Genomic DNA, 26414 nt, shown 5'->3' with positions numbered 1-26414 from the left:
CTTCCTTCCTTTCTTCCTACACTGTAAAAAAAATTTTTGTTTTACCTTACCTTGTATTACCTTTAACTTTGTATAAAACGTTTTATCTGTTGAAATAAATATTTATTTTATTTATTTTTTGAGAAAATGACTAATATTATGATTATATCGTAATGATATTAACACTATTTCAATGATAGTCAGGCCTAGCTAGGTGGGCTATATCTTAGAAAATAACATGAAGTTGAGTCGGTCTTATTAGTGATAAGATCCACATAAATATATGCAGGCATAATAACGTAAATATGGTTCCATTTTATTCTAAGTGACACTTAACCAAGTAGCAGGCAAACAGTTTTATTGCAGCGTACTTTATCACTTCATAAAGTGGCAGGCCTAGGATACCATTAGAGACCACCTGCCATACCAATTTGTGGATTTCAATGAACCTGCCAGGAAAATACTATTTTGGCCATGTAATTTTAAGTGTAATACCTTTTGACAAAATGTGGTGAAATTGGTCTAGAAGTTCATGAACATTAATTGATGTGGTGAAAACTGGATGACAGCATTAACTCAATAGCTTGCACAGGTGACGTGTGCTTAAATTCTGTTTTAGGTCTATGTTATGTACTTTATAACCATGTTAAATCACATCCTTCTCAAATATCCTGAGAATATCCTCCTCGGAATGTTGGTGTATCTCGTAGTAGTAAAACAGTGTGCATGACTGCGTAGTAGTAAAATAGTGTGCATAACTGTTTAGTAGTAAAATCGTGTGCATGACTGCCTAGCCTCTATCCCTCTCAATCCGGTAGGAAATGTGCTGTGATCACGAGGGGATCAGAAATCCTGGCATCCAGTCATGCGCTAATGTGGTATTTAAAGGATAGAGGTTTATTTGGATGGTGTGGGCAATTAGCTGCCTACAAGAGGACACAAGTGCGCACTGAGAGGACACAAGTGCGCACAGAATATCAACTATGAAGTGATGTGGTTTCGAGTAAGGTACTGACTTCTATTAGAGTGTGATTGAAGAAAGAGAATTCGTTGATCCCACTGTTCCATTTAGCTAACTTTCTGGTGTGCGTCTTTTTGCCTATTCATTGCCTATGTGGAAATACGGTTTGTTGGTGCTTTTCGGCGCCCTGTTTGTGCGCGGGCAGTTTCCAAGGGAATGTGTGACTCTGGAGGGACTTCGGAGTGGTCAGTGTTGTCCATCCCCGTTTGGGGTCGCGAATGACGCCTGCGGGTCCGCCACAAGACGTGGACAGTGTATTTCGATAGCGGCAGACGCAAGTCCACACGGCCCCCAGTACACCCACGATGGACGGGATGACCGTGAACGTTGGCCCATTCGCTACTTCAACCGAACCTGCCAGTGCAACGGGAATTTCACCGGTTATGATTGTGGCCGTTGTATGCATGGATTGGCCGGGTTAAACTGTGACCAACCCGTCGCTATCGGTACGTTTTGTTTTATCCCACTTTAAAACAAATAATCAAATGTTGCAGTTTAATTTAATTGAAATCACCAGTCCACATATCTGTTGAATAAAATAAGCTATGGTGTAAAGTCCTTAAGTATAAATACTTGAAAGTACTACTTAAGTAGTTTTTGGGGTTATCTGTACTTAACTTTACCAATTATATTTTTGACTACTTTTACTTTAACCTTACTACATTCTTAAAGAAAATAATGTACTTTTTACTCCACACATTTTTCCTGGCAGCCAAAAGAACTCGTTACATTTTGAATGCTAGGCAGGACAGGAAAATTGTCTAATTCACACACTTATCAAGATAACATTCCTGATCATCCCTACTGCCACTGATCTGGCAGACCCACTACACACATGCTTCGTTTGTAAATTATGTCTGAGTGTTGGAGTGTGCTCCTGGCTATCCTAAATAAATAAAAAATGGTGCCGTCTGGTTTGCTTACTATAAGGAATTTGAAACAATTTATACTTTTATAATATAATAATATAATAATAATAATAATAATATATAATATAATATATGCAATTTATATACTTTTACTTTTGATACATAAGTATATTTGAGTAATTATAATTACTTGTTATACTTAAGTATATTTAAAACCAAATACTTTTAGACTTTTACTCAAGTAGTGTTTTACTGGGTGACTTTCACTTTTACTTGGAGTCATTTTCTATTAAGGTAACTTTACTTGTACTCAAGTATGACAATTGGGTACTTTTTCCACTACTGAAAATAAGTAAATGATAGCCTATCACAAACAAACCTCGATACACCGAACCAATGCGCCGTACTTTACCAGGCTGTTGTCATAGACTAGACGTAACATAGTAGACGAAAATCCGGGACGCTAAAATTAGTAGGCCTGGATGTATGGTATGGTTGTATATGACAGAAGGTTACTTAAGGCAAAAACGAAAGAAGGGTGATGCGAATGTCTAAATCCAAAGTTTGCGTGTTCGAATCTCATCACGGACAACTTTAGCATTTTAGCTAATTATCAAGTTTACAACTACTTACTACCTTTTAGCTACTTGGCAACTACTTAGCATGTTAGCTAACCCATCCCCCAAAATTAACCTTAACCCTTTAACCTAACTCTTACCCCTAACCTTAACCCCTAACCAGGTTGGAAAAATAACAAATGAGCATGCTTTAAAACAAGAAATGTATTAGTCGTAAGAAGTAATGTGGTATATTGCTCAATTTTATTTTTGTGACCTGAGTCTTTCAACCAATGTATGTTAAAATAAATAATTTAGATACAATAGTAAAAAGTAAAACATGTAAACAGTTCTACAAATGAACATCAAGAATCAACAAAGTGCCTGCCCTGCTACAAAATGCTGAGTGATACGACTTATTTATTAGTATTAGTTCAGGGCTTTAACGCTGATTTTATTTTATTAGGAGTACATACATTGATATTTAGGAGTACAACCAAAAATGTAGGTCCACAATATGATTATTTGAGTGTTTTGACGATAAGAAATGACAACTGGAATAAAACATTTTTGGAATGTTCCATGTTCAATCAAGCACAATTTACCCCCAAATATTTCAGTCATTAGGTTTGATAAAAATGTTCAGCTACCCCTTTAAGGGGTGGCCATTACCATGGTAACGGCACTCCCTGTCTGTCAGAGATGATAATCTCATGTCTGCTCTACCAGCATACAGTTGCAGCAAACTCAAAATTAATATTGAAAAACAATTTAGCGTTTGAATAAAGCAATGTAACTAGCCAAGAAACAGGAGGACAAAGTCACACTTTTAGTAGCCTTTCAGGTCAATTTGACCAACTTCTACATTTGGGTTGAAAAAAAACGGTTCCCAAATGCTGTGTGCCACGCCAACGTGGCTGGTGAAATAGACATTCTTACCAGCTAATAACAAAATCTACCCATATTTGGCTGGTGATGGGTGTTAATTTCCCACCCTGCCCCTTACCCCTAACGTTAGCCACCTAGCTAACGTTAGCATTAGCCACCTAGCTAACATAGCCACAACAAATTGGAATTTGAAACATATATGTATAGCTAATTCATAACATATTGTACGAATTGTAATTCGTAACATATTATATTAATTGTAATTCGTAGCATATCATATGATGATGGAAATACACAAATTAATATTATACCAAATGTAACATATCACACTAATTTGAGTCCCAGATTGTCGTTTACTATGTCATTGAGTGAAGGTTGACTTTATGCACTGCCAGTCAACTGGTTGAAAGCCACATTTCTACACAGACTATGGAAAGCATACAATTTTTTTTGAAAGGACACGAATGTCGTTACATATAGCTGCATTTTATGTTTGATATAATTACCTTTTTGCCTCATATTCAGGCAATGGTGTATGCGTGAAGATTAACGGTGACTGCGGATAGGTTACATGCCAAATCATTTCTTAATTTCTCTCCTCAAAAGAAGGTACTCATTAACGTATGAATGACTAAATTGATCAAATGTTATTTTTCTCTTTAATTCTTCAGTCCGGAGAAACGTGATGCAGCTAAGTGCGGATCAGAAGCGAGCTTTCGTGACCGCACTAGACCAGGCCAAGCGCACCGTACATCCTGACATTGTGATAGCTACGCGGCGATACCAGGATGTCTTCGGACCCGATGGAAACACCCCGCATTTTGAGAACATCACCATCTACAATTACTTTGTGTGGACCCACTACTATTCGGTCAGCAAGACCTTCTTGGGGGCCGGCCAGCCGAGCTTTGGCGGAGTTGACTTCTCTCACGAAGGTCCCGGTTTTGTGACCTGGCACAGGTTTCACCTGCTCCAACTTGAGCGCGACATGCAGGTGAGATGGGGTACCAGCAATTACATGCATGTCCCTGCATGTAATATGAACTGAAATAGTCAATAATAATGCAATTAACTACTTTTTTAGTGTGCCTGATATTCAATTGGATATCACAATATAATAGTCTGTTATGTATGATGGATTTTCACCACCAGCAAAATCCATTTTAATCTGTAGGCTGGGCCTATTTATTACCCATCAATAGTCATTTCACTTTCCCTATTGTTTGCTTGAATTAGTGCCGCATTAAGCGTGAGGATATCTTTAGAGATGAAGCAATGTTGTACCATAATCAAGCAAGCTTTGCAGAAAATGTGCTTAAGCGTTTACTAGTCTGAGCCTAGATTTCCCATCTAATAGGGCACAAAAGAGCATCTGTTGCCCAAGTTATTTCTTGAATTATGCATTACTAATTGGCATTAGTGACAAACGACTGTTTATTGTTTTCAAAGATCTTTATCTTGGATGTCAGTTGGCCAGCTATATTAGGCCTCAGCAATAAAGACAAATCATTATTTCATACAATGGAAAAAGTTGAATAAGGTGCAGCTAAATATTGAGATTGTGATACAGCTGTATGTTGCTGGATTAAAATAATGCAGGCACGATATACTTCTCCATGACCATTTGTAACAATTTTATTTGCAGTTCATTATTGTGGTTTCTAATTGCACAAACTAATGATTGTTATTGTGTGCCCTTTATGTAATTCATTCTAACCCTACTCTCAATTTAGGATATGCTGCAAGACCCTTCCTTTGCCCTGCCCTACTGGAACTTTGCCATTGGTGGAAGCACCTGTGACATCTGCACAGATGACCTATTGGGAGCGAGGAGCAACCTCAATATGAATTCCATCAGCACCAACTCCATCTTCTCCAACTGGAGGGTGATCTGTGAGAGTGTGGAGGACTATGACACACTGGGAACCATCTGCAACAGTAAGCATTCAGTAGTGCGCTTATATCCTTCCAAGTTTGAAAGAAAACACCCTATATGGTGGGTAGAAGTTGCCTGTAGGCACAGATCTAGGATCAGCTCACCCTCCTGAAATGTTAAAATATGTAAAAGTAATTGAAATGATAGAAACATGCTCACAGGGACACCTGTGTAACCATTCCATATTGTGATACTTGTTTGCTATCATTACTATCATTGCTTACGCCCGGTTCACTATTCATACTTTGGTGCTATTGGCGCAACACCTTGTCTGACAACGAGACAAAAATGGCGCCGTACTGGATGGCCACCCTTTGGCAAGCTCCGACCCAATTTAGCTATTTTGTGATTATTGTGTACTTTATTTTTACTTTATTTTCCCATCAAAGATTGCCTAACAACAGGAATCTCGAAACTGCAATATTATTTGCTTTTCGGAAATATGGCTGTCGGACAGGATACCCCCCATGGCTATCCTACTCGATGGATTCTCCATTCACCTGGCAGACAGGACAGTGGAGTCGGGGAAATTGAGGGGGGGGGGGGTTGCCTCTATATCAACACCAACTGGAGTGCTAACTCCAGCTCGGTGGAAGTCTCAACCCACTGTTCACCCACCTTGGAATACCTGATGGTCAAATGCCGACCATTCTACCTCCCAATGGAGTTTTCAGCTATTATTGTGACTGTTGTTTACATTCCACCTTAGGACAAGAAAAATAACAAACTGGCATTTAACGAACTGTACAAAGCAAGAAAAAAAGCAAGAAAATCTACGCCCAGCTTCCATCAACACTTCTCCAACACCACTAGGGGTGATAAAGACCACTGTTATTCTACCCACAAGCAAGCATACAAGGCCCTCCCTTGTCCGCTATTCGGAAAATCAGATCATGACTCCATACTCCTGCTTCCTGTTTACAATCAAAAACTCAAACAGGAAGTACCCGTAACTCGCTCTGTTGAGAAATGGTCACCAGAATCAGAGATTAAGCTACAGGACTGCTTTGCTAGCGCTGATATGAATAGGTTTCAAGACTCCGCCGATAACATTGACGAGCTAACCACCTTTATCCCTGGCTTCATTAGGAAACGCATCAGCGACATTGTCCCCACGGTGAGGGTTTGCTGCTTCCTCAATCAAAAGACCTGGATTAACACCAAAGTTGAAGCTAAACCAAAGGACAGGGCTACCACACACAGAGCTATTGTAGACAACCCTGAGGCTACGGCTGAGGACATGAACAAGTACAAGTCTCGCTATGACTGCCACAGAGTCATCAAATGAGCAACAGGACAAAATAGGAATAAGGTGGAATCATATTACACAGACATGTGGCAGGGGCTACAGTCCATTACAGATTACAAAGGAAGACCCAACTGTCATCTGCCCGACGATGCTTCTCTACCAGACAAACTCAGTTTTTGCACGCTTTGACAACAACAACACTGTGCCGGGTGTGAGGGCTGTGACCGACCCAGAGGATTGGTTGATCTCGCTCTCCAAGGCCAACGTGAGAAAGGTCTTTAATAAGGTCAACACCCGCAAGGCCGGTGCGGCCCGACGTTATTCCAGGGCGCGTTCGCAGAACAGCTGGCAGGCATATTCACTGTAATTTTCAACTTCTCCTTGTCTCAGTCTGTAATCCTCACATGTTTTAAGATGACCACCATCATTCCTGTCCCCAAGAAGTCTAAGGCTTCATGCCACAATGACTACTTCCCTGTAGCACTCACTTCTGTAATCATGAAGTGCTTTGAGAGGCTTATTATGGCATACATTAACTCCACCATCCCATTCACCCTAGACCCACTCCAATTTGCATACCACCCCAACAGATCCATAGATGACTCAATCTCAATTGCTCTCCACCCTCCCCTGCCCTCACCCACCCGGATAAGAGGAATACCTCTTTCTGCAACTGAATGCTGGACTTCCTGACAGGCCAACCCCAGGTGGTGTGGGTAGGCAACATCACCTCCGCCACACTGTACTCCCTGTTCCCCCACGACTGCATCAAGTATGCTGACAACACAATTGTTTGAAAGGCCTGATCACCGGCGACGATGAGTCAGCCTACAGGGAGGAGTTCAGAGACCTGGCAGTGGGGTGCCAGAACAACAACCTCTCTCTCAACATCAGTAAGACCAAGGCGCTGATCGTGGACTACCGGAAACGGGTACATCGACGGGTCTGCAGTGGACCAGGTCGAGAGCTTCAAGTTCCTCCATATCCAAATCACTAAAGACTTAAAATGGTCCAAACACCCTCGCCTCTTCCCCTCAGGAGGTTGAAAAAGTTTGGAAAGGACCCTCAAATCCTCAAAGTGTTCTACAACTGTACCATTGAGAGAATCTTGACTGGCTGCATCACTGCCTGGTATGGCAATAGCACCACCTTCAATCGAATAGCGCTACAGTACTGTACATCATTGGGGCCGAGCTCCCTGACATCCAGGACATCTATATCAGGCAGTGTGATAGGAAAGCCTGGAAAATCGTTAAAGACTCCAACCACCCAAGCCAAAGACTTCTCTCTGCTTACACACGGCAAGCGGTACCGGTGCATCAAGTCTGACATAAACTTGCTCTTGAACAACTTCTATCCCCAAGCAATAAGACTGATAAATAGCAAACAAAATAGCTACACGGACTGAGTAAACCTTGTCTTTATTAACCTTTTATGTACATTTCTGCACTCTCTATGCACACTCACAGAGCCCTACACACTCACTCACTCCATCATCTGCTCACTCACACATAATATTAACATACATTTATACTGACTCTACACACACACACCCACTCACATACAAGCTTCTGCTACTCTGCTCATCTTATATCCTGATGCATAGTCACCTTACACCTATACATATCTACCTCCATCACACCAGTATCCCAGCACATTGTAAATATGGTACAGGAACTGTATATATTATGTTTACTTTCTTATTGTGTTCTTCATATTTCTTATTTCTTGTGTGGTCTTCCGAGTATTACATTGTTATTGATTATTGCATGGATGGGTTATGAGTTTTCAAAGAATGCATTTCACTGTACTTGTGAATGTGACAGTAAAACTTTAAACTAGGGTTTCAAAGCGGAGGGAGCCTTGGAACTTCTTCTCCAATAGGGTGATTCCTGGAAGGAAGGTTGGAAGTAGGAAGAAAGGAAAGAAGGAAGAAAGAATGGAAGGAAGACTGAAAGAAAGGAGCATCTAAATAGTATTTAAACTGGGCCCGGGTGTGTCCTTTAGCACTTGTAAACTTCCCAAGCCTATTTACTATCACCTCTATTAGCCCAGGTTACTGAGACCCCTCTTAACCCTCTCCTCTCTCCCCCCCAGACACTGAGACCACCCCCATCAGAAGGAACCCAGCAGGTAACGTGGCCCGCCCCATGGTGCAGCGTCTCCCTGAGCCCCAGGATGTGGCAGACTGCCTGCAGGTGAACACCTTTGACACCCCTCCCTACTACTCCACCTCCTCAGAGAGCTTCAGGAACACCATCGAGGGTGAGTGGCTATTGCTGGTCTACACCAATAGATGCAGTCATTCACATTGATGCACACAGATATCACAGACACCTACACATACTGTACATATGCTTACAACCCTCAACTGAACATTGAGGGTTGTTGTGAATGCTGACATACACAACCGTCTTAGCCAACAGAGAAAGAGGCAAATCTGTCATTCCGTGAGCTTTACATCTCCGGGAAGGTATGATGTCGCTGATGTACTCCAGCCAAAATGCTATGGGCGAGTTTCACATCCATGAAGCATGATTTCCTGTATTTAATCTCAAACTACTGTGTTGTGTGTGCAGGCTATAGTGCCCCCCAGGGAAACTACGACCCTGTGGTACGGAGCCTTCACAACCTGGCCCACCTGTTTCTGAATGGAACAGGCGGACAGACCCACCTCTCGCCTAACGACCCCATCTTCGTGCTGCTCCACACTTTCACCGATGCCATCTTTGACGAGTGGCTCAGGAGGCACGCCCCAGGTAATAGATCCCATCCTACCACTGATGTCATGTTCAAGACCTGATCATTGTCTTCCTGTGCTAGTATCTTTGTCTATGCTTGCTTGTCTGAAAATATGATGCTCTTCCATCCTTTTGCCAACTAGTGAGTGTAGAAAACATTAAGAACATATTCCTAATATTGAGTTGCAGCCCCCCCCCTTTAGACCTCAGAACAGCCTCAATTTGTCGGGCATGGAGTCTACAATGTGTCGAAAGCATTCCACATTTATGCTGGCCCATGTTGACTCCAATGCTTCCCACAGTTGTGTCAAGTTGGCTTGATGTTCTTTGGGTGGTGGACCATTCTTGATACACACCGTAAACTGTTGAGCATGAAAACCCCAGCAGCTTTGCATTTCTTAACACAAACTGGTGCACCTGGCACCTACTACTATACCCTGTTCAAAAGGCACTTCAATATTTTGTCTTGCCCATTCACCTTTTGAATTGCACACTTACACAATCCATGCCTCAATTGTCTCAAGGCTTAAAAATCCTTCCGTAACTGGTCTCCTCCCCTTCATTTACACTGATTGAAGTGAATTTGAAGTGAAGTGACATCAATAAGGGATCATAGCTTTCACCTGGATTCACCTGGAAAGTCTATGTCATAGAAAGAGCAGGATTTCCTAATGTTTTGTACACTCACTGTATGTGTTTGTTGACTATGCTGTATTTTACAGGTTGCTTTTTTACCTTGTAGTTACTTCTAAATGACATGGTAAAAGTGTAATAACACATCAATGACATGATTACTTTGTAAACTAAGATTCATAATACACACACCACTATGCAACATTTGTTTAGCTCTGGGAGGCTTTTTGTTGTTGTATGTCAGGGCCATTTGTTCAGAGGCTGACTCTTAGCTGATATATTTTGCAGATTCTGCAGTCTATCCTTCAGAGAATGCCCCCATTGGTCACAATAGGGGGTACAACATGGTTCCCTTCTGGCCTCCAGTGACCAACGCTGAGATGTTTCTTACAGCCCCTGAGAACCTTGGCTACTCCTACGAGGCCGAATGGCCAGGTGTGTATTGTCAAGATAACTACAGGCTGAATGGCCAGGTGTGTATTGTCAAGATAACTACAGGCTGAATGGCCAGGTGTGTATTTTCAATATACATACAGACTGAATGGCCAGGTGTGTATTGTCAAGATAACTACAGGCTGAATGGCCAGGTGTGTATTGTCAAGATAACTACAGGCTGAATGGCCAGGTGTGTATTTTCAATATACATACAGACTGAATGGCCAGGTGTGTATTTTCAATATACATACAGACTGAATGGCCAGATGTGTATTGCCAATATAAATACAGGCTGGATGGCCAGATGTGTATTGTCAATATAAATTCATTATGGATATTTGTCTTATCTACTATGTATATAACAATGTGGTCCACGTGTTAAACAGTACTAGACAAAAGTTTGGACACCTCCAGGATGGTCCACCATTCCAGGATTTTTCTTTATTTGTACTATTTCCTACATTGTAGAAAACATCAAAAGTATCAAACAACACATATGGAATCATGTAGTAACCAAAAAAAACTGTTAAACAATATTTTATATTTGCTATTCTTAAAAGTAGCCACCCTTTGCCTTGATGACAATTTTTTTGTTAATGCGTTTGAGCCAATCAGTTGTGTTGCAAGGTAGGGGTGGTATACAGAAGATAGTCCTATTTGGTAAAATACTAAGTTCATATTATGGCAAGAACAGCTCAAATAAGCAAAGAGAAACGACAGGTCATCATTACTTTAAGACATGAAGGTCAATCAATGCGGACATTTCAAGAACTTTGAAAGTTTCTTCAAGTGCAGCCGCAAAAACCATCAAGCGCCATGATGAAACTGGCTCTCATGATGACTGCCACAGGAAAGGAAGACCCAGAGTTACCTCTGCTGCAGAGGATAAGTTCATTAGAGTTACCAGCCTCAGAAATTGCAGCCCAAATACATGCTTCACAGAGTTCAAGAAACAGACACATCTCAACATCAACTTTTCAGAGGAGACTATGTGAATCAGGCCTTCAGGGTGAATTGCTGAAAATAAACCACTACTAAAGGACACCGATAGGAAGAAGAGACTTGCTTGGGCCAAGAAAAGTGAGCAATGGACATTATAGCGGTAGAAATCTATCCTTTGGTCCAAATGGGATATTTTTGGTTCCAACCGCCGTGTATTTGTGAGACGCAGATTAGGTGTACGGATGATCTCTGCATGTGTGGTTCCCAACTTGAAGGAAGAGGTGTGATGGTGTGGGGGTGCTTTGCTGGTGACACTGATTTATTTAGAATTCAAGGCACACTTAACCAGCATGGCTACCACAGCATTCTACACGACACACCATCCCATCTGGTTTGTGCTTAGTGGGACAGTTGTTTGTTTTTCAACAGGACAATGACCCAACACACCCCCAGGCTATGTAAGGGCTTTTTGATCAAGAAGGAGAGTGATGGAGTGCTGCATCAGATGACCTGGCCAGCACAATCACCCGACCTCAACTCAATTGAGATGGTTTGGGATGAGTTGGACCGCAGAGTGAAGGAAAAGCAGCCAACAAGTGCTCAGCATATGTGGGAACTCTTTCAAAACTGTTGGAAAAGCATTCTAGGTGAAGCTGATTGAGAGAATGCCAAGAATGTCTAAAGCTGTCATCAAGGCAAAAGGTGGCTACTTTGAAGAATCTAAAATCTAAAATATATTTAGATTTGATTAACACTTTTTGGTTACTACATGATTCCATGTGTTATTTCATAGTTTTGATGTCTTCACTATTATTCTACAATGTAGAAAATAGTACAAATAAAGAAAAACCCTTGAATGAGTAGGTGTGTCCAAAATTTTGACTGGTACATTTATTTTTTATATATATATTTTTTTTTACCACGGTTAGAGTCCATCTGTCTGTCTGTGTGTGACACTTTGCTAGTGTCACATTCCATACAATTACAAATGTAACTGTTATAAATCTTGTCTCCTCACTATAGCTGCTCCTTTCACTTTGACCGAGATCATCACCATTGCCATGGTGGCGGCCCTGGTCATCGTGGCTGTAATCTTTGCTGCCACCACATGTGTTGTGCGCGCCCGCTCCTACAGCAAACTGGACGGCCGCCAGCCCCTGCTGGGTGAACAGTACCAACGCTATGACGACGACAAAAGCCAATCCGTGGTCTGAGCTGAATGTGAAACTACAGGGTCAAGCTCATTAGGGCACAACAGAAAATGTGTATTCGGTCCGTTTTCTTTTGTTTATTGACTAATGAACTTGATTCAGGCTTAGCTGAGTGTCACATGTTTGCAGTTATGTAATTAGATTACAAATTCATGTTTTTATCATTTCAAATGCCGTATAATATGCGTCACAAACTATATTCCGGGAGTGGTCAAATGTTGGCAATGGAGGGTGGCAGTGTGGGTAGAATTAGGTGCGTTAATGCTGGTCGGGAACAAAAACCTGCAGACAGCGGCCCATCCTCTCATGGCCAAGTTTGACCACAACTGCTGTAGTCCATAAAATAGAATCTAATTGACTGTATTACTCATAATATGGAATCTAATCGACCCTGACACTCATTCTACTGTTACTATTACGGAATGCTTTGACCTGTATAACTATATATTCTGAGGATAACAATGATTTTCTGTAAATGTGTAAACATATTTCATTTTATTTGAATCATTTTGGTTCAAAATGGAACCTTTTTAATTCCATTGAAAATATGAGTTGATTAAAGAAAAGAAAATATTAAGAATTTTTCTTGTATTATTATAATTTCTGCAACACATGTGGAGTGTAATCTCATAATTCATACATAAGCACTCTCCTTAAATATAATTTAAAGAATAGAAAAACAACAGGGTCATATCTAAGAAGTTGAATAGCCTCGTTTCACACTCTGGTGTAAGTAAATGTACATTTCCATGAATTGCCACAAGGTGGTAGAAGTGAAGTTGAATACAACTTGAACAGAGTAGTGAGGGAGAGGACAGTGTCAATCAAGGCCAAATGTGTTGCTTTGAATACATATATATGATCATTAATTAGATTTCACATTAACATTTTAGTCAGTTAGCAGACGCTGTTATGCAGAGTGACTTACAGTAGTGAGTGCAGACATTTTAATACTTTTTTCTTAGATCAAGCTTAGGTTAATTAGTTTGCTTTTAAAATATAGCTTTTAAAAGGTATTGATTTTATTATGCTGGTATAATAAAACTGTAGCCTAATAACGATGTAGCCTACAACTATGCAAATAGGCTACAGGCCTATTGGTTTGAATTAAAATACATCCAGCACGAAAGACCGCTTACTGTAACCTACTTTGCTAGCATAAAATGTAAATTTAGTCGTTTGTATAATTGAACTGATGATTAGTAAATTACTGTAGGTTACCATATGGATGTATTTTGTGCACAATTAACCAAAACATATGCTGTGACAGTTGCCTTACGATTACAGCAAACAGGCGTGGTTTCAAAGTCCCACCTGTCTGGGTTCATAAGCTCCATATGGGTGTCTCTGTGGCTGTTATCCAACTGTGCTGTTCGACTATTGTTTCAGTGGACACAACTGACACCGGCGGACGGGACTTCCAAAACGACAATTTTCACGGAGTGTAGTGGCTTTGCAGTAGGCATCATAACGGGATATGTATCTATTTTGTTGTGGATTGCACACTATATTTTGAATTGGTGAGAATAATCGGATGGGGCAACTTTGTTTTTGAATTACTTTTCTCTGCAACTGTGTGCCTATAGATAGATAGATATATAGAAGTCGCTTTCAACCTCGGATCTCAGACCATCCTAAAACATTCATAGACGCATACGGATAAGAAGGCTTTTCGAAAGTTTAAAACCATCAAGGCTATGACCTTTTATTTTCTTTGAACGTGAAGTCAGCGCGAGTCCTCAAGCCACTGAACCCTATAATTTGCTCTCTCGGTTGTTCCTATTGCACATTTTGAAAAACGTAGCATATATATATTTTTTTTTCCGTTTTCTAGGCCTAGTCTTACTGTAATTCTACAATGGACGGGGAACACGTCTTACGCGATTTTAAAGATATCGAGACAAAGTTGGGTCGCAAAGTTCCTGAAAGTCTCATTCGTTCCCTTGCAGGAGGAAATAATCATCATGACAAACATGAGGATACAAAATTGGCGACACCGAAAAACCAGTCGAACTCTGCTGATTTGAAACGACTGGAGAGCAAGATGTTATTTTTGAGACAGGAAATGGTAAGTGATTGTCCCAAAGATGCGTCTATATTTACAAATATATTTAATTCAGTCTGTCCCTGTCGGTTTGGATCAGTGAGTTGCTTCATACCACAGGAGGTTGGTGGCACCTTAATTGAGGAGGACTGGCTCCTGGTAATGGCTGGAGCGGAATTAGTGGAATGGTTTCAAACACATCAAACACATATTTTTCATGTGCCATCCCATTGGCTCCGTTCTAGCATTTATTATGAAACATCCTCCCCTCACCAGCCTCCTGTGCTTCATACAGTAAGCCTTTGATAACGTTTTTTGACTACCGAAGCAGACATCCAAAACAGGTACTGTTGCAATTCGACCAGGCTTTTTCAAGTCAGTTCACTGCATTTTCAAAACCTTTCTTTATATTCAGTGATGCATTGCATTAAGTGCAATTTACACCAGCCCCCCAGTGTCTGGTCTGGAGCGTGAAGTCTCTGCTAATCGGCTACTGCATAGCAACCAATGACATATATAAACCCTGGATTTCGGATGATATGTGTTGGCCATTGAGAGGCTTTGAACCGCTGGTCAGCCATATTGGCACTCCCCAGTAGGAGCAGTCCTTCATAGGAATGAATTAAATGAAATTAATGAAACAGTATTTAAATTAAAGACTAAATTAACATGTATTTAAGCATTTTGTTGGTGTAGTGGAAAGAGTAACATTAGTAATTTAAAATAATTATACTTTAAGGACATTTATTAAAATATATTATTTCATTTTTTAATTGTATGTTTAGCGCACATAATATTCATTAAGGTGTCTGTAATAAAACAAATTAGGCAACAAAAAAAATGTAGAATGTAAATGCATTTCTATAGCTTCCAAAATATTTTTAACATCGGTGAGGGAGTGCCAAGATGGAGGCATGGTGGCTTCAACACAGCACTCCCAAATAGTCATCTAGTGTATATATAAATTATTGGTTGCAACGGAGTGGTGCAAAAAGCCCTGGTCTTCCTAGAAAGAATATGTAAATTAGGATCGCTAGAAAGGTGAAAAAATATATATATATAAATATATAAATAATAGTTGGCCACTTTGGGCTCTAAAATTAGTTTATTATGATCAAGTTATATCCTCGCAGTGAATTATTTTACAACAAATCAAGATATTTAATGAAATAGTTATCCATTATACTACTACAGGTGACGTCACACAGGGGCTGCATCTAGCAGCTCTAATTATTTTTATTTTTTTATCTAGCAGCTCTAAGCAGGATGAAAATGACTACATCAACCATGATCCTTTGCTAGTTACAGCCACCTCTGCAAATTTTTGCCATTCAACAATATGGCGTGCTTCAAATTCAAATACTACCGGTTTTCAAGCGCCATCGTGAGTTTTCCAGAGGAATACGTGGATTTGTCAGGGCTTTTACTGTCTACTGGTTTTAATGTATATGAATTTATCCAAGCTAACAAAAGAGCTTTTAGCTGCAGTAGTCTGGTTGTTGTCCAAGGTTATTGCAGCTGTTTGCTTTAGGCAATATTGAACGTTCACTGACCTGTGATATCTTAACTCAGCATGTTATGCAATAACTTCCAGACGCCTGATGGCAATCCAACTTTATTGCCCTTGTGTTCATAGGCTATACTTTTGTCTTCTCATAAATTTATGGATTACTTATAATTGTGATCGCATGTTAGCCCATTCATAGAAGCTAACTACCTTTAGCACCTTTTGACGGTAGTATCTTCTGGCTGGGGGAGATTTGTTAAGAGCCCTGACACTTGCTATAAATGTTAAGACGCATCGCTTGCGGTACGGTTCTGGAAACATAAGGAACATATCTTTCATATCAGCAGGAAATATATATGCAATCGAAAAGTATTCAGACCCCTTCCCCTTTTTCCACATTTTATTACGTTACAGCCTTATTTAAAATGCATGAAATAAAAAATGTTCCTCATCAATCGACACACTACCCCATAATGGCAAATGTAAACAGGTTTTTAGAAATATTGGCAAATGTATTAAAAATATTTAAAAAACAGAAATACCTTATTTACATAAGTATTCAAACCCTTTGTAATGAGACTTAAAATTGAGCTCACGTGCTGCATTCTGTTTCCATTGATCATCCTTGAGATGTTTCTACAACTTGATTGGAGTCCACCAGTGGTAAATTCAAATGATAGGACATGATTCCTTCTGTAGCTCAGTTGGTAGAGCATGGCGTTTGTAACAGGATAGTGCCTGATCCCCGGGACCACCCATATAGAATGTATGCACACACTGTAAGTCTGGATAAAAGCGTCTAAATGGCAGGAAAGCACACACCTGTCTATAGGCACACACCTGTCTATAGGCACAAACCTGTCTTACCCAAGAAGGCTCAACGCTGTAATCGCTGCCAAAGGTGCTTCAACAAAGTACTGAGTAAAGGGTCTTATGTAAATGTGATATTTCAGTTTTCATTTACATTACATTACATTTAAGTCATTTAGCAGACGCTCTTATCCAGAGCGACTTACAAATTGGTGCATTCACCTTATGACATCCATTCTTTTGCTAAAATTGATTAAAACCTATTTTTGCTTTGTCATTATGGGGAATTGTGTGTAGATTGATGAGAAAAGTGATATTTTAATCAATTTTAGAATAAGGCTGTAACATAACTAAATGTGGAAAAAGTCAAAGATTCTGAATACTTTCTAATTGCACTGTAAAACAACAAGAGTACTCTGCTGTGTTCCCTCCCTACTATAGTGAATGCCCCATTTGGGCCATCTAAGGCTTTTGTGCTGTTGTCACCTCTTACAATCTCAATGTATTCTTTAATCCAATCAGGCTGCTTTTCTCCAGGGTAAGCCTACACTAAACACAGACCTTATATGAAGCAGTCCCACATGAAAAAATGAATGGTAAAAACGATTGGAACCTTTTCCGGGTTTTATGACTCATATGGTGGTACTCAACCAGTTGTCTGTACCCATGTAAATCTTGTGTATTCCTCAACAAATATTGCATTAAAATGATGTATATTGTTATAACATAGGTATAAAACATTTTGTTGAAAAAAAATTGCCTATAGCCCCATTTTAGACAAAAGCCCAGAATAATGAAACTTGTTTTAAGCGAAGTTCAGAAAATATCTTAAACGTAACGCTTGTAAGTATTGTTGAAGGGTGGCTAAATCGATACAGTTTAATGACTAACAAACTAAAAAGCAAGCAGCAGTAAATCACATTAGCTAAACCTATCTTGTGATTCAAGACCCCATTCGAACCAACTTTAATTGACACTGCTAATACTGTTGTAAAATTCCACTAGGCTCCAGCTCAACATGTGTGCACACATAGAGGATGGGTTATATCAGCAAAGCAAACACTGGCAGAATTATGAGCTAAACGGGGCCTGTCACGATCCACTCCCAAGAAAGGGCTCTTTTTTATAAAGCCAGTTGTTCGGGAACATTGTATCAGACATCAGGCGTAATGCTTTTTGACTGCTGCCACTAACTATCCATTGGCGTAAATGGCTGGCTATTTGTCGCTGGTAGCCTGGGAGAATCTTTCAGAATGAGACCATAGACAACCTCCCCCCACCCCGACTCTATGGGGATTGTCATGCTGCGGTGGTAAATCAATGGTGGTACTGTATAGGCATCTGGGCGAGAATGTCCTTCTATGCAGTCACAGGCCACTACTGTTACATGCCAAGGATGGAAGGATTTCCTGTGGCATCCTGTTCTGTTTGTCTTTGTCTACATGTCATTTCCAAAGAGTAGAGTGGTGTCTTTACTATCCCCCAGGGGCAATTTGCTTTTCACCATTACCAAAAGACATGCTGGTGTTGGCATTTCACAAAAATGGAATAGGAAAGCAATATATATATATATTTTATAAACAATATTGTAGGCCTACTTGTTGGAAGTGTGTTATTGTGTGACTTTATAATACATGTGGGTTTCAAGTTGTCCAGTTTCTAGTCCAAATCTATAACGATAAAGGCCTTAAATGTATCTCCTTCTCACACCAAACGCAGGCCCACCTCCGTGCCATCGATGTCAAGCTGATGCAGCAGCTAATGTCCATCAACGATGGCATCGAATCCATCAAATGGGTGATGGAGGACAAGGAGGGCCTAGCCAGTCGTGAAAGCAGCCTGACAGGCAGCCTGTACAGCCTATTGGACAGCCAAGATGACACCTCTTCACGCGGCAGCTTCACCAGTCTGCACGACGGACACAGCGATGGATTGGACGGGATATCCGTGGGCAGTTATCTGGATACGTTGGATGAGTTAGCCGAAGACCTTTCGGAACACACTTCTCCGACGGACCTTGATCTATTCTCTGATAAACCTGTTATAGAGGACGAGACTTTCAGCAAGCCAACAATGCGACTCAGAGTGGACTCCGATGAGTACTACTGCTTTGGATAGCTCTGTGTGGCTATGAGGCTAATTAATACAAACGCAGACAAAGACCAGAGGGTTATTTTTGCCTAGCGTTGTCAAGATTTCAAATTCATATCAAATCAAATACAGTTGGCATGGTAACTTTGATAACATTTTTAAATTATGAACTAGGACTTCAACTGGTTGAAATTTGAGTAGTTTAGAAATGTTTCATAAGGTGGCTTGTTCATTGAGTTGCTGTGTGAAATATAGAACATGGATTTGTTGCCTTGATGACCTACATTCTTTTCCTGCTGCTAAGTGTTCTACAGTGATGTCACAGTGACATTTAAGTGGTTTTACAAAGGGCAACTATTCACAGTTGTGCTATTTTGTATCTTAAAACCAAATTCATTTTTGTCTAATGCATGTACACCTCACTAAACCTTAGCTACTTGTCCCTTCACAAAAACAAGTAAGGATGAGCTTTAAACATAATTAGGGATTGAATTGTCATATTGATAGGAGGTTAAAGGTGCAATTTGTAAGTTATCTGTCCCAACAAGAGGAACTGCAACCACAATCAACCTAAAACAAATACAAAATAATGCTAAGTAGTGCACCCTCTTCCTCCTCATTCTTGGTGGTTGCTTGCAGTGCTCTCCAGGAGCGTTGGAGTCCACTTTTTTTTAAACAGAAAATCGAACTTACGAATTGCACCTTCTTAATAATAATTTTGCTGTTTGTTTTATTTTTATTGACACAGCTCACTTGGCAAAAGTTAGATGAATTTTTCACAATTTTCTTTCAGTGCACACTGACTGTACTCCGAAGAATCTGATACCTCAGTGTCTTGTTTCCCTTTTCACTTAGATACCATGTCTTCGGTTAGCCATTCATCCATCAGAACTAAGGTAATGTAGTATATAAGGAATTAGTGGTAATTTGGAGCATTAGCGGATCCATGCTGAGACATCGTCTGGAGTGGTTTAGTGGGGCAAAAATACTACGTTTTCTTCAGGCTATAGCATCCAAGTGCAATTTGAAATAAAAAAAATGATTTTGACAGCTATGTGCTTACATGCTAAACATTGGACAGGTACTTTGCTCTTTCTTACTTGTTTTTATTTAGACAGATTGCAGTCAACATTGCCATGCCCAGGTCAACAATTTTTGTTTTTTTTTGTTTTACCACAAGAGATTAATTGCAAAGAAGTTCCAAAGCGGAAATCTTGAAGTTCACAACACTTAATTAATTGAATTGCTATATGGTATTTTTTTTGATTACGTTTAATAACTTAATTTTTGAGCTAGTCAACACTTTAATGACTGGTAAACTGACAAAGTTAATTACAAAAGTAAAGCCATTAATTTCTGTACAAAATGATTTTGCTTTAAATTCCACTTTCTGTGTCTTCACATGACCTGTGTGTGTTGTGCCCTTCATGTTGCCTACTTTTTTAACATTGTAACTTATTGTTTTTATTGGTGTTGAAAAGTCTGTTGGGGAAAATAATATATTGTGATTTTCTTCTTTCTCAGTTTCTGTGTACTGTTTAGTTTAATCTACATACACGCTAACACACACACACACTGGTTCGCATGATTGCCAGCTAATAGTCTGTTTGTGGTAACATGCAATTAGTGGAGAGAAATTGACTCCATTTTGGATTATTTAGTAAGACCACAGAAGCGCTCATATGCACATTTTTATGCTGAGACAGTCCTGCTCCATTTTTGTCAGACTAGTGAAGTTCCAACGTGGTCGTTTGAAAAATGTACAATGGAAAATTGTGCTCAGTTTGGGCTAGATTCTATCAGATTCGCACTAGCTGACACCCGTATAGTGGTTGCTTTTACGTGTCGGAGGTGGAACTGTGTTAGAGCTACAAGCGTTTCCCAGCATTATACCTAAAGCTTTGCTGCACGCAATCGCAATCACATTAAGAGAAATCCCATGCAGCCTTGTTTACAAGTTTAAACTCTGGAATGTGAGACATAATCTACACCTCGATTAGGCTGATACAAAACCCCCTTATTTCGTCGAATGATTTTCAATTTGAGCATCATTATTTCTATATAGCCTACTCTTTATCGTTCTAAACTTCTAATGCAAGTGGGGTGGGTGTGGCTTTGTAACAATGATCACAAGAGCAGCTGCTCACCGATTGGATAGCTCCAACGCAGGAACACCTCCGAAACCGTCAAAACATCAGCTATGCGGGTGTATGCTATTGCCGGTTAACGTTTGATCTGATTAAATCTAAGCCTTACTTGGAAAAAACACAAAGCAAAGAGGGCTATTACATCTTCTCAATTCATGAAATTAAAGTACATTTTCTTTTATAAAACATTTGAACTATTAGTGGAAGGAAACCCATTTTGGATTACACTCTAGATTGACATGACTTAACTTCTCATGGACGAGGCATCACGTTACTATACATAAACCTTGGGAGTATTCATCACAAAATATTATAGCCGGATTATGTAAATCAAAACAAATGTACGCCAGAGAGAAGACTGAAACAGAAAAGGAATGCTAACCACAGTGCTTTTTTATGTCCATTTTAATTATTCTCACTGGCTTGTTGCTTTTCTACAGGGATAAGTGCATTTCAAGACTGGAAAGCAGAGGCCCTTGTGGTACAATGAGCAGCCCCAGGACATTCCTCTCCAGTACTCTATTTAACTCTGCATACTATGACACTTCTCCCTTTATTTTTGCATAAATGACAAACTACAATGCCAGCCATTGTAGTCACATATGCCTCTGAGTCATAGATGATTCTGAGGATGGTTAGCATGCTAAATAAATACAAATACCCTTGCACGGGGCATGATAATGTTTCCTGGTTCAAATGACATGTTTTCCTTAGCATTGAAGGTGCAGAGAATCACCATATAAACTGAAATAGGAAATTGTTATTAATCACTGCATACGGATTGGGATGAAAGTGTATGAATTACATTATATCTCAGTCAATACCACAAGGATTTGTATTGATTTAGCTGCAGTAAAGTCTATGCCTTGTGTACTAAATTGTTGGGTTTCAAAAGTATTGGTCACATACTGTTTATCACTTAATATAGCTCTTTCATCTTTTTCAGCCTCACACCTTATTGTCTGAAACCACACTGTACTTGCGTTAAGAAAGGGTCAAATTGAGAATACTGTTGATTCCCCTAACTAACTCATTTTCCAACTAATTTCCTTAGCTAATATACCTTTTTCTGCCAACTTTAGCATCCCACCAGCCTTGAAAGGTATTGCAGACAACAAAGCCTGTAGTCATGACTGCGGTAATGTCAACCCCTCAGTATAAACATCACCTTTCATTTTACCATCTTTGGCATGCATTAAACCATGAACATTCTGCTGTTGTTGTCAGACATCAAACTTGTCCTTTTCATTATGAAAAAGCATAAACAAAATGGCAGTCTGTATGACATCGCAGCAACCTGGTACAAATAGCAAAATCACGTGGTATTTTATTTGCACAAAAAGACCCAATAAAATTACCAGAACCTATCTGACAACAGTTTGACTTTAACTGTAGCCAACTTTTTATTCACCATAAGAGGAATAAATGACACAATGACTGCTTGTTTTGTCGTAGAATTTTAGCAATCAAAAAATGGCAGAGTGATTTTGTGCATCTTTAAAGGTCTCTTGATCAGTTGTGGCAAGCAATGGCGATATAAAAGATGAATGCTGACAAGATTGTGGTAAAAAAAAAAAAATCTCTAAGGGGACTAATTATGCCCAATAATCTTTTCAGGCAACACACCAAATATCCTATGTGAATTAGGTATAATTCACCTTCTTAGTGCCTTTGGCACACTTAAACCACCTGTCAAGACTAAACAAAGCCAAAATAACCACCCCAGAAAGCCAGAAAGCCTTGAATGACAGTGATGAATGACAGTGTGACTTCTGGTTGACTATCTTCCATTAAAACAGATATCATTTGCTCATCATTTCCTGTCGAACAAGCTTAACTGTGTCGCCATTGGCAATTCTTTGACAATCCCCTTCAGGAAAAATAAATGACTAGACCTATTGGCCCATAAAGTAATTGAAAGATTTCAATAAACAAGAACAGGTTGATTTGCTAATAACCCTTCTATGTGTTGGATTTTCTGAGAAAAGGGACAGGGTATAATACCCATGTACAGTCATTGCTATTTTTGCTTTCCAAGACAAAGATTAAAGGCTTACTTTCTCTCCATGTGCTCATATTCCTTAAGCACCTTTGTGACAAAATATTCTAAAGCTCTCTCTTTTACGTAATCATTCACCAAGTCAAGTCTCTCTTTAAATACTGACTCAGCTAAACATCGTCTTGGTTGCTCATGTAAACAATGCAAAGACAGAGGGCTTTCTTTGACACGGAGTGGGGCGTGGCAGTTTATATACAGTTTGTTAATTAAGTATACACCTTCAGCAGAGGCGCGCCAACCCAATGAATCACACGGGACATATGCCTCTTCTATTTGAGCAAAACTTCATGTGAACAGAAAAGTTGATGTCAAAGAAAGGCATATCTTACTTGGTATATTGTGTTTGTGTAAAAAGGCCTGTAGGATAAAAAAGATTGTTTTAAAGATTGTAAACACAGAATGAATTTATATTTCAAGAAAGTCCGTACTGAACATGGTTTATGAAGGCTTCTTTAATAAATTCCCCTCGAACCTTGAGCTAAGAACGACTGAAAAGTGCAGAACCTTTTTTCTTGGCACCTCTGCTCTGTAATCTTGAGTATTTTGTTCTATCAATAAGGTGTTATTCAGCTCAAACTGCAGGCCAGAGTTCTTAAAGACCCACATTATAACTAGCCAGGGGGTTGAATAGACTATCTTAATAATCATCTCCCTTCAGTGCTGTCATGTCATGACTGTTGTATTATGTACTGTTTTTCCTCTTCATGCCATACAATGGTATGATTACCATGTGGTCTGTCAGAAAGCAGATAAATTAGTATTGTTTTGGATGCTACAAGTCATAAATCGGACCTGTTTGGCAAAGAATCATTCCGTATTCATTTTGTTAAGGCTTTGGTAAGGCCACTTTTTCTGGGATATCCTAACTTAGATCACTAATATTGTGCAAAGCTGTCATCAAGGCAAAGTGTGGTTATTTGAAGAATTTCAAATATAAAATAGATTTTTCTATTTGTTTAACACTTTTTTGATTACTACATGATTCCATATGTGTTATTTCATAGTTTTGATGTCTTCACTATTATTCTATAATATATTAAATAGTATGTAATAAAGCAAAACCCTTGAATGAGTAGGTGTTCTAAAACTTTTGACCGGTAGTGTATGTCTCCATAATAATTTTGAATTGAAATGCCAAGTATATGTCAAAGATCCTTCCTCCAAAATACATATTTGTACTGAAGAAAAATACACAATTTCATAGGGCATTTCAGTTCCAGTTTCACATGGAATGAACCCATAAGAGCAAAGTCATGCCATTGTCTGAACTACATCCGAACGTGAAAGATACGCATGGGAAGCAAACACAGGGGGCCTAGCCATTTCCCAAGTCATTAAGATCACACAAGTCCAATATAATTATTTATTAATTTAAGTTGGCATAGTCCCAATTACTTTTCTCCGGAGCAATTAATAACACTGACATATGTCTAAGAAAAGGGGCTTCCAGAGGAGATACTTTAGCGAATTAGACACGGTATTGTGCATGTGGTATATGGGAAACTGTCACCAAGTGACACACTGGACACACAAGATATGGGTTAGTGGGGATCAACAGGATATGGGTTAGCGGTGTATGGGGATCGACAGGATGTGGGTTAGTGGAATAGGGGGATCAACAGGACAAGAGTTAGTGGAGTAGAGGGATCAACAGGATGTGGGTTAGTGGAGTAGGGGGATCAATTGGATATGGGTTGGTGGAGTATGGGGATCAACAGGATGCGGGTTAGTGGAGTAGGGGGATCAACAGGATGTGGGTTAGTGGAGTAGGGGGATCAACATGTTATGGGTTAGTGGAGTATGGGGATCAACAGGATGTGGGTTAGTGGAGTATGGGGATCAACAGGATATGGGTTAGTGGGTTAGTGGAGTAGGGAGATCAACAGGATATGAGTTAGTGGAGTATGGGGATCAACATGATATGGGTTAGTGGAGTAAGGATCAACAGGATGTGGGTTAGTGGAGTAGGGGGATCAACAGGATCTGAGTTGGTGGAGTATGGGGATGAACAGGTTATGGGTTAGTAGAGTAGGGAGATCAACAGGATATGGGTTAGTGGAGGAGGGGGATCAAAAGGATATGGGTTAGTGGAGTAGGGGGATCAACAGGATATGGGTTAGTGGAGTAGGGATCAACAGGATATGGGTTGGTGGAGTAGGGGGATCAACAGGATATGGGTTAGTGGAGTATGGGGATCAACGGCATGTGGGTTATTGGAGTAGGGGGATCAACAGGACAAGAGTTAGTGGAGTAGGGGGATCAACAGGATGTGGGTTAGTGGAATAGGGGGATCAACAGGATGTGGGTTAGTGGAGTAGGGGGATCAACAGGATGTGGGTTAGTGGAGTATGTGGATCAACAGGATGTGGGTTAGTGGAGTATGGGGATCAACAGGATATGAGTTAGTGGAGTAGGGATCAACAGGACATTAGGTAGTGGAGTAGGGGGATCAACAGGATATGAGTTAGTGGAGTAGGGATCAACAGGATGTGGTTAGTGGAGTATGGGGATCAACAGGATGTGGGTTAGTGGAGTAGGGATCAACAGGAAATTAGTTAGTGGAGTAGGGGGATCAACAGGGTATGAGTTAGTGGAGTAGGGGGATCAACAGGATATGAGTTAGTGGAGTAGGGATCAACAGGAAATTAGTTAGTGGAGTAGGGGAATCAACAGGATGTGGGTTAGTGGAGTAGGGGGATCAACAGGATGTGGGTTAGTGGAGTAGGGGGATCAACAGGACAAGAGTTAGTGGAGTAGGGGGATCAACAGTTCATGGGTTAGTGGAGTAGGGGGATCAAAAGGATTTGGGTTAGTGGAGTAGGGGGATCAACAGGATCTGAGTTGGTGGAGTATGGGGATGAACAGGTTATGGGTTAGTAGAGTAGGGAGATCAACAGGATATGGGTTAGTGGAGGAGGGGGATCAAAAGGATATGGGTTAGTGGAGTAGGGATCAACAGGATATGGGTTAGTGAAGTATGGGGATCAACAGGATGTGGGTTAGTGGAATAGGGGGATCAACAGGATGCGGGTTAGTGGAGTAGGGGGATCAACAGGACAAGAGTTAGTGGAGTAGGGGGATCAAAAGTTCATGGGTTAGTGGAGTAGGGGGATCAACAGGATTTGGGTTAGTGGAGTAGGGGGATCAACAGGATATGGGTTAGTGGAGTAGGGGGATCAAAAGGATATGGGTTAGTGGAGTAGGGATCAACAGGATATGGGTTGGTGGAGTAGGGGGATCAACAGGATATGGGTTAGTGGAGTATGGGGATCAACGGGATGTGGGTTATTGGAGT

At 40.2% G+C, this 26414-nt stretch overlaps 2 protein-coding genes across 2 annotated transcripts; both read left to right on the top strand.

Moving 5' to 3' along the window:
• The first annotated feature begins 863 nt into the window (after positions 1–863).
• LOC124008475 (5,6-dihydroxyindole-2-carboxylic acid oxidase-like) lies at positions 864–13035 on the top strand. Its single transcript, XM_046319772.1, has 7 exons — positions 864–1446; positions 3986–4308; positions 5048–5252; positions 8597–8764; positions 9079–9258; positions 10162–10308; positions 12274–13035. The coding sequence occupies exons 1-7, from the start codon at positions 1092–1094 to the stop codon at positions 12462–12464; spliced, it is 1569 nt and encodes a 522-aa protein (XP_046175728.1). The 5' UTR covers positions 864–1091; the 3' UTR covers positions 12465–13035.
• Positions 13036–13813: 778 nt separating this feature from the next.
• On the top strand, positions 13814–20436 carry LOC124008798 (leucine rich adaptor protein 1-like). The gene is made up of 2 exons (XM_046320356.1): positions 13814–14529; positions 18542–20436. The coding sequence occupies exons 1-2, from the start codon at positions 14320–14322 to the stop codon at positions 18938–18940; spliced, it is 609 nt and encodes a 202-aa protein (XP_046176312.1). The 5' UTR covers positions 13814–14319; the 3' UTR covers positions 18941–20436.
• Positions 20437–26414: the final 5978 nt, after the last annotated feature.

The sequence above is a fragment of the Oncorhynchus gorbuscha genome, linkage group LG21, assembly GCF_021184085.1.
Source record: "Oncorhynchus gorbuscha isolate QuinsamMale2020 ecotype Even-year linkage group LG21, OgorEven_v1.0, whole genome shotgun sequence".
Taxonomy (NCBI): Eukaryota; Metazoa; Chordata; class Actinopteri; order Salmoniformes; family Salmonidae; genus Oncorhynchus; species Oncorhynchus gorbuscha.
Note: the sequence above shows the minus strand (reverse complement) of the source record. Positions and strands in the feature narration are given on the sequence as shown.